This window comes from Salvelinus fontinalis, chromosome 31 (genome assembly GCF_029448725.1).
Source record: "Salvelinus fontinalis isolate EN_2023a chromosome 31, ASM2944872v1, whole genome shotgun sequence".
NCBI classification, from domain to species: Eukaryota; Metazoa; Chordata; class Actinopteri; order Salmoniformes; family Salmonidae; genus Salvelinus; species Salvelinus fontinalis.
The window spans coordinates 32,375,006-32,392,091 of record NC_074695.1 but is presented as its reverse complement, the minus strand read 5'-3'; the positions used below and the strand labels follow the sequence as shown (position 1 = coordinate 32,392,091).

Sequence of the window (17,086 nt, the reverse complement as noted above, 5' to 3'; positions counted from 1 at the left end):
CACTCCTAGACTTTTTAATTGTTTTCTACAGAAAATGCTAATTTTCTCTGCAATTTTAGAACTGATTTTAGGGAAAGAAAACACAAAGGTACAAGGATTGATTTAATCTTTTTGTTGTCATTGAGTTGTGTTTATACATTCAATACGGGGGACCATTTTGGAGTAGAAATTCCTTTGTTAGTGTTGAATGTGTCAGGACCACCAAGGCAATGGCACATCTCACAATACTCACTTAGGGCCAAGCTAGACACTACCACAGGAACACTAAAGCAGAAATTAGGTTGAGGACCAGCAGCCCATAATATTATACTGTTATTTCCTTAGATGGGGAGAGAAGGAAACAACCAGTTTTTTATTTATTACTTAAATAGTAAGAGAATGGATTCAGATGGATGGATTGCTGTTATGGTGGCTGAACAGAGGCTCAAGGTGTCAAGTGGAAACATTTCTCCTTCCAGCAGTGGTCTATTCCCTTCCTTTACTTCCATTGTTTGTTCTTGTAGTCCCACTGGGCAGAGAAGCCCTCGATTGGGTTGATCCGCATATCCAACATCCTCTGGATCTGCTTAGCCTGCCACTCCTCACCAAAGGTATGAGGTTGGGGTGGGTACACTGTGGGACACACAAGAGAAAAAGAACAGCAAGTTTAAGGATGGAACAATTGCCCATCCATGTGATAATGGCTTGAGGAAGTCTATCAATTTTAGCAATCAACCATGAGAAATCTTACCATAGTGGCCCTGCCAAAAGACCACCAGACCAGTGATGCCAAAGAAGATGAACATCCCACCAATCACAGTCTTCCATTCATGGGAGGGCCTCTTCATCTCAGGATAGGTGTGGTTGAACTTCAGCCTGTACACTGGGATACAGAAGGAGAAATATTAAGAATAGCAGGATTTAAGGCTGTGACATGAGAAGGAATGAGAGGGGCTTACAGGCGATTTTCTCCTCCTTGGACAGTGCAGTCCAGGGACCCTTCTCCTTCTGTTTCAGGCTCTTATCCGTAGAGTCGAGGACATCCTTCCATGGTCTGTCTGGCAGAGGGGTGTCCAGACGATCCCAGTACATTGGCTGTGACATGTCCACCGAGTCGGACACTTCTACAGTACATGAGATATAGGATACAAGATAAGTGAAGGGGAGGTTGAGGTAAAGGGAAGGTGGGGTTTAGAGGTTTATAGACCTCAGAGCATTGTCTTACGTCAGATAGTGTCACTCCTACGTGACTCTTGTCCCTCAACCAAATCAGATCAGTGCAGACGGCCATCATGCTATCTGACGTGAGATAATGGACCTCAGAGAAGAAGACTACACTGGGTGGTAAGCAGGGACGGATTACGAAACAGGCACGCAAGGCACGTGCCACGGGGCCCCCATATTCCTTTTTGGGGGGAGTTCCAGATAGCATATGGTAGCAAAATGTGTAGAATTGCAGGAAATTAGCTTTAAAGCTGCAAAATTCATGACAAAATGTGGACAAATGTTGAGATGAGCTATTAAACACCAATAAAAAAAAGATCTGGTCCATGACAAAAAGTGTAGAATTGCAGGAAATGTCCTTTAAAATGGTAACATTTTCTCTTAGCCTCATGACAAAATGTGTAGAATAGCTTTATAAAACGGTATATTTTTTTCTCTGCACCATGGGAAAATGTGTAAATGCAATAAATTAGCTGATCAAAGAATAGTACCGTGGTGGCCATGGCTTGACATCCTCGCACCACTGCTCGTCAGTGCCACCACCGCTTGCTTGGAAAGCAAGCACCCCACACGTCCTGTTGTCAGGTGAAGCATCTGAAAGACAGGTGAGGAACAGGGACGGAACAAGATTTATCCCCCATCAAAATGTCTCCTCCCTCTCATGGTGACTAGGTATGACGTAACAAAAATTGGTTACTGATGAAATAGGAACTTCAAAGGCTATTTGCAAAAGCAGAGCAAGATTTGGCGTGAGTCCTCAGATCCTCAAAAAGTTATATAGCTGCATCCTGACGTTGCATCACCGCCTGATATGGCAACTACTCTGCATCCGACCGCAAGGAGCTACAGAGGGTAGTGCGTACATCACTGGGGCCAAGCTTCCCGCCATCCAGGACCTCTATACCAGGCGGTGTCAGCGGAAGTCCCTAAAAATGTTAAAAGACTCCAGCCACCCTAGTCATAGACTTTTTCTCTGCTATGGCACGACAAGCGGTACCGGAGCGCCAAGTCTAGGTCCAAAAGCCAAGACTGCTGAACAGTTAATCAAATGGCTACCCGGACTATTTGCATTGACCCCCCCCCACCCCTTTTTTTACGCTGCTGCTTCTCGCTGTTTATTATCAATCCATAGTCACTTTACCCCTACCTACATGTACATATTACCTCAATTATCTCAACTGACCTGTACCCCCACACATTGACTTGGTACTGGTACCCCCAGTATATAGTCCTGTTATTGTTATTTTATTGTTACTTTTATTTTATTATTATTTAGTAAATATTTTCTAAACTCTTTATTTTTCTTAACTGCAATGTTGGTTAAGGGCTTATAGGTAAGCATTTCACCGTAAGGTGTTGTATTCGGCGCATGTGACATATAAAACGTTATTTCAAATCCATAGGCTAAGACATTACAGCCAAAAAGCACAGGCTCACCTTCTTCTTCTATGGTATTATGGCATCTGCAAACAAGCGTTAAAGGTGCATGCCGCCACCTACTGTAAGGGTGGCAAACTATAGAAAAAATAACACTGACACAAAAAGGGAAGGGAAGAGGAAAAGGGAAGAAAAATTGCCCTACCGACTAACCCTACACCCATTAAAACCTCACCACTATTCCACTACTTAGTCCTATCTGATACTACACCATGCCAACAGCCTGGGAGGACGGGACACTATCGTTCAACACACCTTGTAACTCTTCTGCAGTAAAATCTTGTACACCCAAGTCATTCTCGGCAACTGTCACCACAACATCTACTTTCTGTGATTTATGTTCCATTTTTTCGGTACAGCTGAAAACTAAGGCTATTTAAGCTAATAAACCAACCTTACTGAAGCACATTATTCCTATCATTCTCTACTGGCCTTGGCTTACTCACAGGGATCCTCTCAGAATTCCTCGCCCTGTACACATCTTCCTCTACTACTCTCTTCACTGCCTCAGCATACGACACATTCTGTACTACTCAGATTCTCTCAACCTGTCTTTCTCTCACCGGACACTTCTGATCTCCAGCACCATGAGACCCCTATAGTTAGCACACACAACTTATTCCACCTATACTACACATTCCTTTGTCTCATACCCTCCTGCACACTTCTCACATCTAGGAATCTCCCTCCTACAAACTGCTGCAACATGACCATAAGCTGGCATTTAAAACACTGTAATTGGTTCTGGACAAAAGCTCTCATCAAAACTCAGCAGAATAGACGGTGTCTTCTCTGTTTCACCACTCTCTTCACCGGGTCTGCGGTGGAGAGAGTACTCTACTGAATAATATTCAGTCAAACTTTCTCCAAACATGTCACTCCTACTGGACCAGAATCAATTGCTTCATGACCTCCATTGCGAGGTTCGGACATAGAAGCCTTCTCCACACCTTCCTCCCTACACAATTCATCCTCACTCTCACTCAATTCACCTCCAGAGCTACTGGAATACTGCTCACCCCACTGGCACTTGACGACACTCACCCTCGCCCCATTGTCTCCCTCGGAACTCAACTCCTGATTTATCAGGTGGTGCTGCAGCCTACTTCCTGTGGCTATGGGCTAGCCACATCTAAACTTAATGTAAACAAATTACAGAAGTTACTTGCACAACTGGCTTGTTGCCTTTAAAATAGATTTAATTAACTAATTTAATTTAAAATCACAAACATGGTGTTTTATTGTCTAGTGGGCTGTATGAATATTTCAATGCCTCATTACCCTTGATTTGATAATGGACTCTTTGAGAGAGACCATGAAGTTGCTTGGCACCAATATGTTATTTATGGTAGGTAGGTTTAAAGGTCTTGTTATGGTGCCGTAAGTGGCCTTGGATGAACTTAAAATCCAGGCTTTGTCTGGACACCTACAGTTAATTACAACTTTACACCCCATTTCCAGGCTTACAGTAAACTAGATCAGAGGGGTATACTACGAAACAAGTTTGAGGAGTTACCGAGATAACTTTGGTCAACTCTGAGTTCAACTTGGGATAACCGACACCACGAAAGTGGCACACCTTTTAGCCAGGTACATTTCTATGGAAACAACGCCTTCAGAAGTAATTTGCTCCAGGGCAGGCTAACTGAGGGCTAACACCATTTATCCTGAATGAAGTGCCTGAGCCGCAAGTTGAGGACCAATGAAATCATATTAATTTGCGTATTTGTTTTATTATATACAGTTGAAGTCGTAAGTTTAGATACACCTTAGCCAAATACATTTAAACTCAGTTTCACAATTCCTGACATTTAATCCTAGTAAAAATTCCCTGTCTTAGGTCAGTTAGGATCACCACTTCATTTTTTAGAATGTGAAATGTCAGAATAATAGTAGAAAGAATGATTTATTTCAGCTTTTATTTCTTTCATCACATTCCCAGTGGGTCAGAAGTTTACATACACTCAATTAGTATTTGGTAGCATTGCCTGTAAATTGTTTAACTTGGGTCAAACATTTCAGGTAGCCTTCCACAAGCTTCCCACAATAAGTTGGGTGAATTTTGGCCCATTCCTCCTGACAGAGCTGGTGTAACTGAGTCAGGTTTGTAGGCCTCCTTGCTCGCACACGCTTTTTCAGTTCTGCCCACAAATGTTCTATAGGATTGAGGTCAGGGCTTTGTGATGGCCACTCCAATACCTTGACTTTGTTGTCCTTAAGCCATTTTGCCACAACTTTGGAAGTATGCTTGGGGTCATTGTCCATTTGGAAGACCCATTTGCGACCAAGTTTTAACTTCCTGACTGATGTCTTGAGATGTTGCTTCAATAATTCAATAATAACACCATAATTTGCAAATAAATTCATTAAAAATCCTACAATGTGATTTTCTGGATTTTTTCTCATTTTGTCTGTCATAGTTGAAGTGTACCTATGATGAAAATTACAGGCCTCTCTCATCTTTTTAAGTGGGAGAACTTGCACAATTGGTGGCTGACTAAATACTTTTTTTGCCCCACTGTACCTATCACATTGCACATTTAGTAATGACAGAATGCATTTTAAACTTAATGCACAGTAAAACCTTTGTAATAAAATTGTTTTATCATAAGAGTGGGGGGATTTTTTTTTATTGTGCATTAATAACCTCTACGGGATCGGTGTCCCTAAACCGTGATAGTTGTTGCTCAATATGGGATAATTTGACTAGAATGATGTTGTAAACAACAGCCAACTTTCCAGGACATAGACATGTCTTATATGGGCAGAAATCTTAAATTATTGTTAATCTAACAGTGTCCAATTTACAGCAGCTATTACAGCAAAAAAAAAAAATACCACGCCATTGTTTGAGGATAGTGCACACCAACAAAACACTTTTATCAAGGCAACTGGTTTGATACATTCACCTCTGAAGGTAAATAATGTACTTACATTCAGTAATCTTGCTCTGATTTGTCATCATGAGGGTCCCAGAGATAAAATGTAGCATAGTTTTGTTTGATAAAATCAGGAACTGGATTCTACAGTTTGACCCCACTGCTGTCTCTGGCTCCACACCCACCCCACACGGCCATCTAGATGTGTGAAGGTTAGTGTATTTTCTGTAGGGAAGCTAATGATCCATCATATATGACATTCCTGGGAGTGTGTAAACTTTTTTTAATTTTTATTACCATAGCATTTTTGTATATTCTCTGTAGTTATGTACTTGAAAATGTATAAATTGACCAATTCGGCACATTTGGGCAAACTCCTGGCAGACTTGACACAAATATTGTGTAGTGATGTAATTCTTTACTGGATCAGTCGGCACACTTTGCATACACACTGCTGCCATCTTGTGGACAACATCTCTAAATTACAACTTGAATCCTATCTCAATGTATGGCCTTCAACTTGTATTTGAAAGACTATGTAAAAAAATAAAAAATTAAACTGATGTTTTCTGGTTTGTATTGTCTTTTACCAGATCTAATGTGTTATATTCTCCTACATTTATTTCACATTTCCACAAACTTCAAAGTGTTTCCTTTCAAATGGTATCAAGAATATGCATATCCTTGTTTCAGGTTCTGAGCTACTGGCTGTTAGATTTGGGTATGTCATTTAAGGCGGAAATTGAAAAAAGGGTCCGATCCTTAAGAGCACACCAAAGTACAAAGGAGACATTAACGATATGTAATAAAATAAAGACAGCACTTTTAAAAGCTTATTTCACACCATAGCCTGCTGAATTTGCAAGATAACTTTTCTTTCATTTTGATTTCAACACAAGAGTTTGGCATTTGACTAGCCATGTGTGACACGTACATGCAACTGCAAGACTGTTAGAGTTAAGCCTTTCGCAGGCTTCCCAGTCAAAACAGCTTTCCTTGAGGCAAGTCGAAATTCTGTAGCCGAAGTCTAGGCCCCTTCGTCAGTGATTGGTCAACAGTACTACTCCTATTAGGAGTGGGAACTATGGATGGGATTCTTCAATTAAGTTTTTCTTGTCATTTAACAAGACAACTAGTTTTCACTTGAGTAATACTGCAACAAACAATAAGTTAGATATAAAATTGCGTGACTAAGACCTCCTAGGCAAAAAACGTTAAAATTAATTTCAGATTTAGATTCATTCTGGCTGTTGTTGTTACGGCGTCTCAAGAGTGTTTTTCAAGCGAAGTTCTTTGAGTATGCTTGACTTTCACCTAGCTGAGTTCTGCCAGGAGCAAACCAAACTTAGTATGTAGGCATCTTTTGCGGCAAGCGGACGAGCAATATCCACCTTCGTAATATGGATTAAGCCTGAGCTGGAATGTGAAGCTAACTGAAGCTGGCTAGCTTTAGAACACCCTGAGTAGATCTGTCTTTCATCATAGTATACCCCTAAGCTAATTGTTTTGTATTGCAAGAGTCTAATATGGCCTCTCTCTCTCTCAGATTCAGATAAGCTCTATTAGCATGAATGGCAAGGTGACTGTTGCTCTCTCTCTCTTTCACACACACACACACACACACACACACACACACACACACACACACTGAAGCCAATACAAATGGTGGAAACTGGCAGTTGGTCAACATCAGCAACCATGTCGCCACGTCCTTAATGACCTCCACACACAGTTTGGTGGACTGTCAAACAGACACATCCATTACATTACCCACTTTATGAGACCTTTATGCAAAAGAGTTTGACATAACTTTTGAGTGTTGTTCTCTACAAAATGCACAAAGAAACTATCTATCAAGGAGTACAGTGTGAATTGATGTCCAAATATGGAGTTGTGTCTGTCTTCTGTGGTGGAGATGTTTACAAATTTAACTTGCGGAGTCTTGAGTTGACACATATGGCCAATGCCCTAATGCATCATCTCAAAAGGCATTGAGAGAGATTACAATTATTTGTATCCAAATACAACACTGCATGCTATTAACACAATCCATTTCACTTTCCCTCCCACAACAGCCTGAGTTGGTATGTTAACAATGATCATGCCTGTCGCGCATTTGACATTTTTTTGTATTCTAGAAGTCTGCAGAATCTGTGTTAGAGTTCACTTAACTCTGCATGCCCGCTCCTGACCCAAGTAAAGGGTCTAAATGACCGCCCCACCCCGCCGCTACCTGACCCAAACAGCCAGTCCTCTTTGAACCCAGAAGTTCGCAAGCCTTTAGCTACTCACAGTTGTCCTGAGAGTGGACCTTCAGGGAAAAAAAGACGGGCAAATAAGAGCAACCCCTCTTCACTTTGCTCTGGCGCACTGTCGCTGTGTCTCACCCTTGGATCTTATCACCAACAAACAATCACACTGACCAGGAAAGGCGGGTGAGAGAAGGGGAGGGCTAGAGGCAGGGAGGAGGCGGGTGAGAGTTTAGACCGAGAGAGACTAAAGGAGTGCAAGTAAACAATCTGAGAAAGCATGTGATGCTACTGGCAGACTGGACCAGGGCTAGGGTTGCACTGTAAAATATATTTCACAGACCCTATATTTGAGGCTACTGACTTCTCTCTTTCACTCTCTTTAATAATCTTCTCCTTTCCACCTTCGCAGATCTTACAGAAAACTCCACAGTGACAGAAAGGGGGAACCATTGGAATGCAGAGAGGTCAACTTTGGGTCAGTTTATTCAAGGAGGGATCTTAAAGAAGAGTTGCTTTCACAGTGAAGAGTAAAACATTCTTAGAGAGAGTGAGATACAGAGAGGCCATGCGAAAGGCTGAAATAGTGTGACCAAGAGAGTGTGAGAAAATGCGAACCGTCACAGTTTGTGATAAGGGAAAGATGAGGGACGACATTGTATCAAGTTCAGGCCTGATTTAGGTTTAGCCATGCAGGACCTGGGCCAGTATTACCCCTGGCAGTTGTTTGGCTGCTAGTATGTGATTCACAGGAGGGCAACCAATGATTGAGGGCGCTGAGGGGAAAGGAGGGGAGTGGCAAGAGGGGTGAGTTAAGGACAGGCTGGCTGCACAGTACTGTATGCTGTTGCTGTTCAGCCAGCAACCATACACAGCAGCTGTTAAAGTATTTTTTGGTCAAGGTCAATGTTACAGCAACCATACCCTCTTTGGCAGTACAATTTACTTTGCTCTTTTAGCAGAACAATGTAAACTAATGACAAAAATACTAGTCAAAATATAGTCAGATTCTTGAAATAAAAATACAATCTATAATAGAAACTGGATGGTTTGAGCCCTGAATGCTGATGTGCTGACAGCCATGGTATATCAGACCGTATACCACGGGTATGACAAACATTTCTTTTTACTGTTCTTATTATGTTGGTAACCAGTTTATAATAGCAATAAGGCATCTCTGGTGTTTGTGGTATATGGCCAATATACCACGGCAAAGAGCTGTATTAGGCACTCCGCGTTGCGTCGCGCTTAAGAACAGCCCTTAGCCGTGGTATTTTGGCCATATACCACAACCCCTTGGGCATTATTGCTTAATTAACTCAGAGCCCATCAACGCAGAGCCGGCCAATGAGATTCAGACAGTCTGTAAAACTGTAACTGTCCTCCGATTCACTGATAAACAGTGTTTTTGCTGGTACATTACATAACCCTCAGAGTTCACCTTACCTCTGGAGCACAAGCAACCAGTGTCAGCTTAATTGGGGAGGACGGGCTCATAGTAATGTCTGGAGCGGAATAAATGGAATGATATCGACCACATCAAATACTCGGTTTGATACTATTCCATTCACTCCATTCCAGTCATTATTATGAACCGTCCTCCCCTCAACAGCATCCTGTGCTCTGGAGTAACCCTCTCACTGTTTGTCTTATATGTTGATGGTTTGTATTATGTAACTACACTCAATCTGCTTGCTGATCTTTCACTAGCGCTGGACACGTTTTGTTTTTACTGCAATGGTAGATGAAAATGAAGATGTAGTCGATGTGATGTGTACATGCTTTCATGTGCTTCAACTTATAATACATGATTATTCACTAACAGGAAGGAGTGTGCTGCAGACCAATGGTTGTTAGAAATACAAAATGGATAAATAGTGAAAAAGTTCAGCCTTAAATCTTCATGCTAGTTATTATACTTCTCAATGGTACTGCAATTTAATTGTGGTTACTACATTTAGCCACTAGATGGCAGCATGAATGTATCCTTAATCAACCGTATTGCCAGGGATTATTGGTGTAGCATTGTCAGGTATGCCTAATATAAATGTAATCTGTTGGCATTGTATTAAATTGTCTATCGGGAGGCTGTCGGAGACCAAAAACATGTACCCACAGAGCTCTAGTCCTGGATACAAAGATACGACTACTGGGATTTGCTTTCCATGGATTTGGTGGATAAACTGAGGCTGTCCCATGAGTTATTAGGCATTAGTCAGAATGTTATTTTTCTTAATCGGAAGTGGATGATCAGTTTTATATTTCGACCAGTGGTGAAACACAAGAGCCTTATTGGATATAACAAGGTGTGTGATAGGCCTGATCCTGTCTACTATACAGTGCCTTCAAAAAGTATTCACACCCCTTGACATTTTCCACATTTTGTAGTGTGACAGACTGAATTTAAAATGGATTAAATTTAGATTTTTTTGTCACTGGTGTATGCAATATTCCATAATGTCAAAGTGGAATTATGTGTTTTCTACATTTTTACAAATTAATTACAAATTAGAAGCTGAAATGTCTTGAGTCAATAAGTATTTGACGCCTTTGTTATTGCAAGTAAAAATGTGCTTAACAAGTCACATAATAAGTTGCACGGACTCACTCTGTGTGCACTAATAGTGTTTAACATGATTTTTAAAAGACTATTTACAGTTGAAGTCGGAAGTTTACATACACTTAGGTTGGAGACATTAAAACTGTTTTTTCAACCACTCCACAAATTTCTTGTTAACAAACAATAGTTTTGGAACATCTACTTTGTGCATGACACAAGTACTTTTTCCAACAATTGTTTACAGACAGATTATTTCACTTATAATTCACTGTATCACAATTCCAGTGGGTCAGAAGTTAACATACACTAAGTTGACTGTGTCTTTAAACAGCTTGGGAAATTCCAGAAAATTATATCATGGCTTTAGAGATTGTTGATAGGCTAATTGACATAATTTGAGTCAATTGGAGGTGTACCTGTAGATGTATTTCAAGGCCTTCAAACTCAGTGGCTCTTTGCTTGACATCATGGGGAAATCAAAAGATATCAGCCAAGACCACAGAAAAAAATTGTAGACCTCCACAAGTCTGGTTCATCCTTGGGAGCAATTTCCATACACCTGAAGGTACCACGTTCATCTGTACAAACAATAGTACGCAAGTATAAACACCATTGAACCACGCAGCAGTCATACCGCTCAGAAAGGAGACACGTTCTGTCTCCTAGAGATTAATGTACTTTGGTGCGAAAAGTGCAAATCAATCCCAGAACAACAGCAAAGGACCTTGTGAAGATGCTGGAGGAAACAGGTATAAAAGTATCTACATCCACAGTAAAACGAGTCCTATATCGACAGAACCTGAAAGGCCGCTCAGCAAGGAAGAAGCCACTGCTCCAAAACCGCTCTAAAAAAGACAGACTACGGTTTGCAACTGCACATGGGGACAAAGATTGTACTTTTTGGAGAAATGTCCTCTGATCTAATGAAACGAAAATAGAACTGTTTGGCCATAATGACCATCATTATGTTTGGAGGAAAAAGGGGGAAGCTTGCAAGCCGAAGAACACCATCCCAACTGTGAAGCACAGGGGTGGCAGCATCATTCTGTGGGGGTGCTTTGCTGCAGGAGGGACTGGTGCACTTCACAAAAGGAAAAAAAATGATGTGGATATATTGAAGCAACATCTCAAGACATCAGTCAGGAAGTTAAAGCTAAGTCGCAAATGGGTCTTCCAAATGGACAATGACCCCAAGCATACTTCCAAAGTTGTGGCAAAATGGCTTAAACCTGTCTGACTCTGGCGTTCCGCCAGCGGAACTCCTCCCACATTCCACTGAAAAGGCAGAGCGCGAAGCTGTTTAATGGCACAGTCAACTTAGTGTATGTTAACTTCTGACCCACTGGAATTGTGATACAGTGAATTATAAGTGAAATAATCTGTCTGTAAACAATTGTTGGAAAAATTACTTGTGTCATGCACAAAGTAGATGTTCCAAAACTATAGTTTGTTAACAAGAAATTTGTGGAGTGGTTGAAAAACCAGTTTTAATGTCTCCAACCTAAGTGTATGTAAACTTCCGACTTCAACTGTAAATAGTCTTTTAAAAATCATGTTAAACACTATTAGTGCACACAGAGTGAGTCCGTGCAACTTATTATGTGACTTGTTAAGCACATTTTTACTTGCAATAACAAAGGCGTCAAATACTTATTGACTCAAAACATTTCAGCTTCTAATTTGTAATTAATGTGTAAAAATGTGACAGTCTTATAACATGTTATTCAATAAATCTGTTTTGTTCGAAAAATGTGCATATTTCAGGTATAAATCATAGTTTACATTGCAGCTACAATCAGAAATTGCACCGAAAGCAGCCATAATAATTACAGACACCAACGTCAAATACCTAAATACTCATCATAAAACATTTCTGAAAAATACATGGTGTACAGCAAATGAAAGACAGGCATCTTGTGATTCCAGACAATATTTCCGATTTCTTAAGTGTTTTACAGCGAAAGCACAATATAGCGTTATATTAGCTTACCACAATAGCCAGAAACACAAGCCATTCCCCAGTAGTAAAAGTTAGCGATCGTGACAAACCAGCAAAAGATATATAATTTTTGACTAACCTTGATAAGCTTCATCAGATGACAGTCCTATAACATCAGGTTATACATACACTTATGTTTTGTTCGAAAATGTGCATATTTAGAGCTGAAATCAGTGCCTATACATTGTGCTAACGTAGCATCTTTTTCCCACAACGTCCGGATATTTTTCTGACACTTTTTCTGACACACATATTCTGACCAAATGACTATTCATAAACATAACTAAAAAATACATGTTGTATAGGAAATGATAGATACACTAGTTCTTAATGCAATCGCTGTGTTAGAATTCTAAAAATAACTTCATTACGGTATGCAGTTTACGTTATGGCGAGAGAGTACCCAAAACCTGGCCGCAACCTACTAGTACAACATGTTCGACAGATATATGAAATAGCATCATAAAATGGGTCCTACTTTTGATGATCTTTCATCAGAATGTTGTACAAGGGGTCCTTTGTCGGGAACAATCGTTGTTTGGATTTAGAACGGCCTTTTTCCCTCTCGATTTAGCAAGCACACTTGCCAAGTGGCGCGAATCTCTCCATGTCAACAAACGGAAGAGAACGGAACACGGCAAAACTCCCGAAAAAAATTCAATAATCTGATTAAACTATATTGAAAAAACATACTTTACGATGATATTGTCACATGTATCAAATAAAATCAAAGCCGGAGATATTAGTCGTCCATAACGGCAGCTTATCAGAAGGCAAATCCAGGTCCCTCCTCGCGCTCTCCAGAAAACAGGAAACGGGTGACACGTCATGCCAAGAGCTATAATTCGAGTCCAGATCAAGTTACACACTCAATTTCTTCACTCACTACTTGTCGACATCTAGTGGAAGACGTATGAAGTGCATCTAAACTAATAAATAACAAGGACTTTAATAGGCAGCCCCTAGAAGAGTGCATCGATTTCAGATTTTCCACTTCCTGTTAGGAAGTTTGCTGCAAAAGGAGTTCTGTTTTACTCACAGATATAATTCAAACGATTTTAGAAACTAGAGAGTGTTTTCTATCCAATAGTAATAATAATATGCATATTGTACGAGCAAGAATTGAGTACGAGGCCGTTTGAATTGGGCACGATTTTCCCCCAAAGTGAAAACAGAGCCCTCTGTCCTTAAGGTCAACAAAGTCAAGGTATTGGAGTGGCCATCACAAAGCCCTGACCTCAATCCTATAGAACATTTGTGGGCAGAACTGAAAAAGCGTGTGCGAGCAAGGAGGCCTACAAACCTGACTCAGTTACAGCAGCTCTGTCTGGAGGAATGGGCCAAAATTCACCCAACTTATTGTGGGAAGCTTGTGGAAGCCTACCCGAAACGTTTGACCCAAGTTAAACAAATTACAGGCAATGCTACCAAATACTAATTGATTGTATGTAAACTTCTGACCCACTGGGAATGTGATGAAAGAAATAAAAGCTGAAATGCATCATTCTCTCTACTATTATTCTGACATTTCACATTCTTAAAACAAAGTGGTGATCCTAACTGACCTAAGACAGGGATTTTTTCTAGGATTAAATGTCAGTAATTGTGAAAAACGGAGTTTAATATATTTGGCTAAGGTGTATGCAAACTTATGACTTCAACTGTATCTCTGTACCCCACACACACCCCTCAGTCAGGCAGGGAATTTCAAACACAGATTCAACCACGAAGACCAGAGAGCTTTTCAAATGCCTCGCGAGAAGGGCACCTTTTGATAAGGGGGGGGGGGGAAACATAGACATCTTTGTGCATGGTGAAGTTTTTAATTACACTTTGGATGGTGTATCAATACACCCAGTCTATACACAGATACAGGCGTCCTTTCTAACAATTGCCAGAGAGGAAGGAAACCGCTCAGCGATTTCACCATGTGGCCAATGGTGACGTTAAAACAGTTACAGAGTTTAATGGCTGTGATAGGAGAAAACTGAGAATGGATCAACAACATTGTAGTTATTCCACAATACCAACCTAAGTAAAAAGAAGGAAGCTTGTACAGAATAAAAATATTCCAAAAACATGCATCCTGTTTGCAACAAGGCACTAAATTAAAACTGCAAATACAATACAATACATTACTGAGTACCACTCTTTATATTTTCAAACGTAGTGGTGGCTGCATAATGTTATGGGCATGCTGGTAATCGTTAAGGACTGGGGAGTTTTTCAGGATAAAAAATAAACGGAATGGAGCTAAGCAAAGGCAAAATCCTAGAGGAAAACCTGGTTCAGTCTGCTTTCCACAAGACACTGTGTCTTGTGGAAAGCAGACTGAACCAGGTTTTCCTCTAGGATTTTGCCTTTGCTTAGCTCCATTCCGTTTATTTTTTATCCTGAAAAACTCCCCAGTCCTTACCGATTACCAGCAGGAGATGAATTCACCTTTTAGCAGGACAATAACCTAAAACACAAGGCCAAATCTACACTGGAGTTGCTTACTAAGAAGACAGTGAATGTTCCGAGTTACAGTTTTGACTTAAATCTACTTGGAAATCTATGACAAGACCTGAAAATGGTTGTCTAGCAATGATCAACAACCAATTTGAAAGAGCTTGAAGAATTTTATAAAAGAATAATGGGCAAATGTTGCACAATCCGGGTGTGGAAAGCTCTTAGAGATTTACCCAGAAAGACTCACAGCTGTAATCACTGCCAAGGTTCTTCTTACAAAGTATTGACTCTTGGGTGTGAATACTTATGTAAATGAGATATTTCTGTTTTTAATTTTCAATACATTTGCAAAAATGTTGAAAACATGTTTTCAATTTGTCATTATGGGGTATTGTGTGTAGATGGGTGAGAGAAAAACAAATCAATTTAATCCATTTTGAGTTCAAGCTGTAACACAACAAAATGTGGAATAAGTCAAGGGGTGTGAATACTTTCTGAAGGCACTGTAGATGGTTTACTTGTATCTCTGTCTCAGTCTTACATGGAAGGTTAAACTTTGAGCTAAAAATCCACTTGAGTTTTCTTTTTAGAATAGATATTTTAGGCATACACTCGCACACAACTCATCATAGTCACATGCTCACACATGTTCATAAATAATCTCTTGTTCTATGGTACAGCTACAGGATGTGAATGTGGTGATAGTAGAGGTGAGGGTTTTGGGGTTTTCTTTATGACATGTATGTTACGTTGGCTGTTGGGCATGAAATTAACAACAGCTGCGAGGACAAAACAGAGGGCTGACATAAACGTCACAGGCCATGGACCCCCACTAACACACACACATGCATGCATGCGGCACGTGTCCCCCTGATTCATTCATGGAAACTAAGCATAAACCGTGACGGTGCACACATCCACCCCACCCCCCATTCGATTCCCCTATTGTCCACCCCCCACCCCCCTATTGTGACCTCCTGCCTCTCACTGCCTCCCCCATTAGAATTTTAGATTTGAGCGTTTCTCTCTCCAGAGGAAACACGGATGCCATTCTGCATTTTTTTCTCTTTGTTTACGTTTCTCTTGTCTCTTTTATAACAATAAAAAGGCAGAAATGAAGATTGAAGGAGGAATTAGCCCCTGACTGTCAGTTTGAAGTCAATCTGGCACACAAGCAAATGACAGACGCCACGCTTGCTAACCACCCTAAAGGCAGATCCCTAAACCGCACTCACTACAACATCCATCTGATGTGAAGAGATAATAAATGTTCAACCCACTGGTTACTGACATGTATGTCTCTGCGTAGTGACTGCTGCTATAAGGGCAACGCTCTAAAGTTCTCCATTATCTCCATTATCCATTATCTAGTCCTTATTCATAAAAAATACTGCTTTTATTTTATTTACCCTGTTTAGAGAATTTGGTTTCTATGGCAACTTCCAGTTTTATAGAATGAATAGCGATACTAAAAATGTGGAGTGTCTGTGTACATCAGGAAATTGTCAACCCCAACCTGGCAATGTGTTAATGACTTTCTCTATTTCCAGTACTTTATGAAATAAGTCACAATTTATCATCACACATTCTGTGATATACACTGAATCGAGCATGCACCAAATTACCACAGGTAAGCAGCATCCCAGAGACAGAGAATACATCATGGGTCTAGTGCTATAGATTTTCTTCCACACATCTGTGTGGTCCGCCTCAGTCATCCATGAGATTTCATCAGACTATACAGTACATTATCTCTGGGAGCAGACCTGGCTCTGGCTCTAGCTGAGGCTGTCATGGTGGCCCCTACATGCACAGGCTAGCTGAGTCGTCTCTCCTGTAGAGCTTGTTCCCATGTTGGCTCCCTGGCCCTGGCAGCACAGGACTGTCCCCTCCTTTGAAGCCCGGTGGCCTGATGGGTAAGTGGGTCAAATTCCCATCATAAGCATCCCGAGGCTGGTTCATTTTTGTTCTCCCTCTGCTGCCATATTCTGCCCTGCTGCTTTGTGCTCTTTTTCGGGTTGTGCCTTCTCTTCCCTGGAACCCCTTTCTAAGGGGATATCGATGCGTGCATGCGGATGTGGACCTGGATAATGATGAATGTGCCATGGAGCCACTGTTGTGAGTCTAGGGAAGACCTTGATTAGTGCCTCATCACTGTTTGTTGCGTTGGTTTCTCTTCATTAAAATAAACTAGAGGAAGGGGGAGCTCTGGTGGACCACAATAACATTGTCAGTTGTCATTCTTATCCAGGGCAAGTCACCTAGTTTGCAGTTTTACATATGATCTACCTCATGACGCAAATTGGGT

At 40.8% G+C, this 17,086-nt stretch overlaps 1 protein-coding gene across 1 annotated transcript; it reads right to left on the bottom strand.

Moving 5' to 3' along the window:
- Window positions 1–89: 89 nt before the first annotated feature.
- LOC129830055 (cytochrome c oxidase subunit 4 isoform 2, mitochondrial-like) lies at window positions 90–7,958 on the bottom strand. The gene is made up of 5 exons (XM_055892239.1): window positions 7,812–7,958; window positions 1,695–1,797; window positions 939–1,103; window positions 731–862; window positions 90–612 (listed from the first exon to the last, which is right to left on the bottom strand). Exons 2-5 carry the CDS (start codon window positions 1,795–1,797, stop codon window positions 479–481), a joined length of 534 nt encoding a protein of 177 aa, XP_055748214.1. The 5' UTR covers window positions 7,812–7,958; the 3' UTR covers window positions 90–478.
- Window positions 7,959–17,086: the final 9,128 nt, after the last annotated feature.

Coding starts and splice junctions, on each gene's coding strand:
- LOC129830055 (XM_055892239.1), bottom strand. CDS start 1,797: ATGCTTCACCTGACAACAGGACGTGTGGGGTGCTTGCTTTCCAAGCAA. Junction 1,104..1,694: donor GTCAAGCCATGGCCACCACG/GTACTATTCTTT, acceptor CATGTACTGTAG/AAGTGTCCGACTCGGTGGAC. Junction 863..938: donor CAAGGAGGAGAAAATCGCCT/GTAAGCCCCTCT, acceptor TCTGTATCCCAG/TGTACAGGCTGAAGTTCAAC.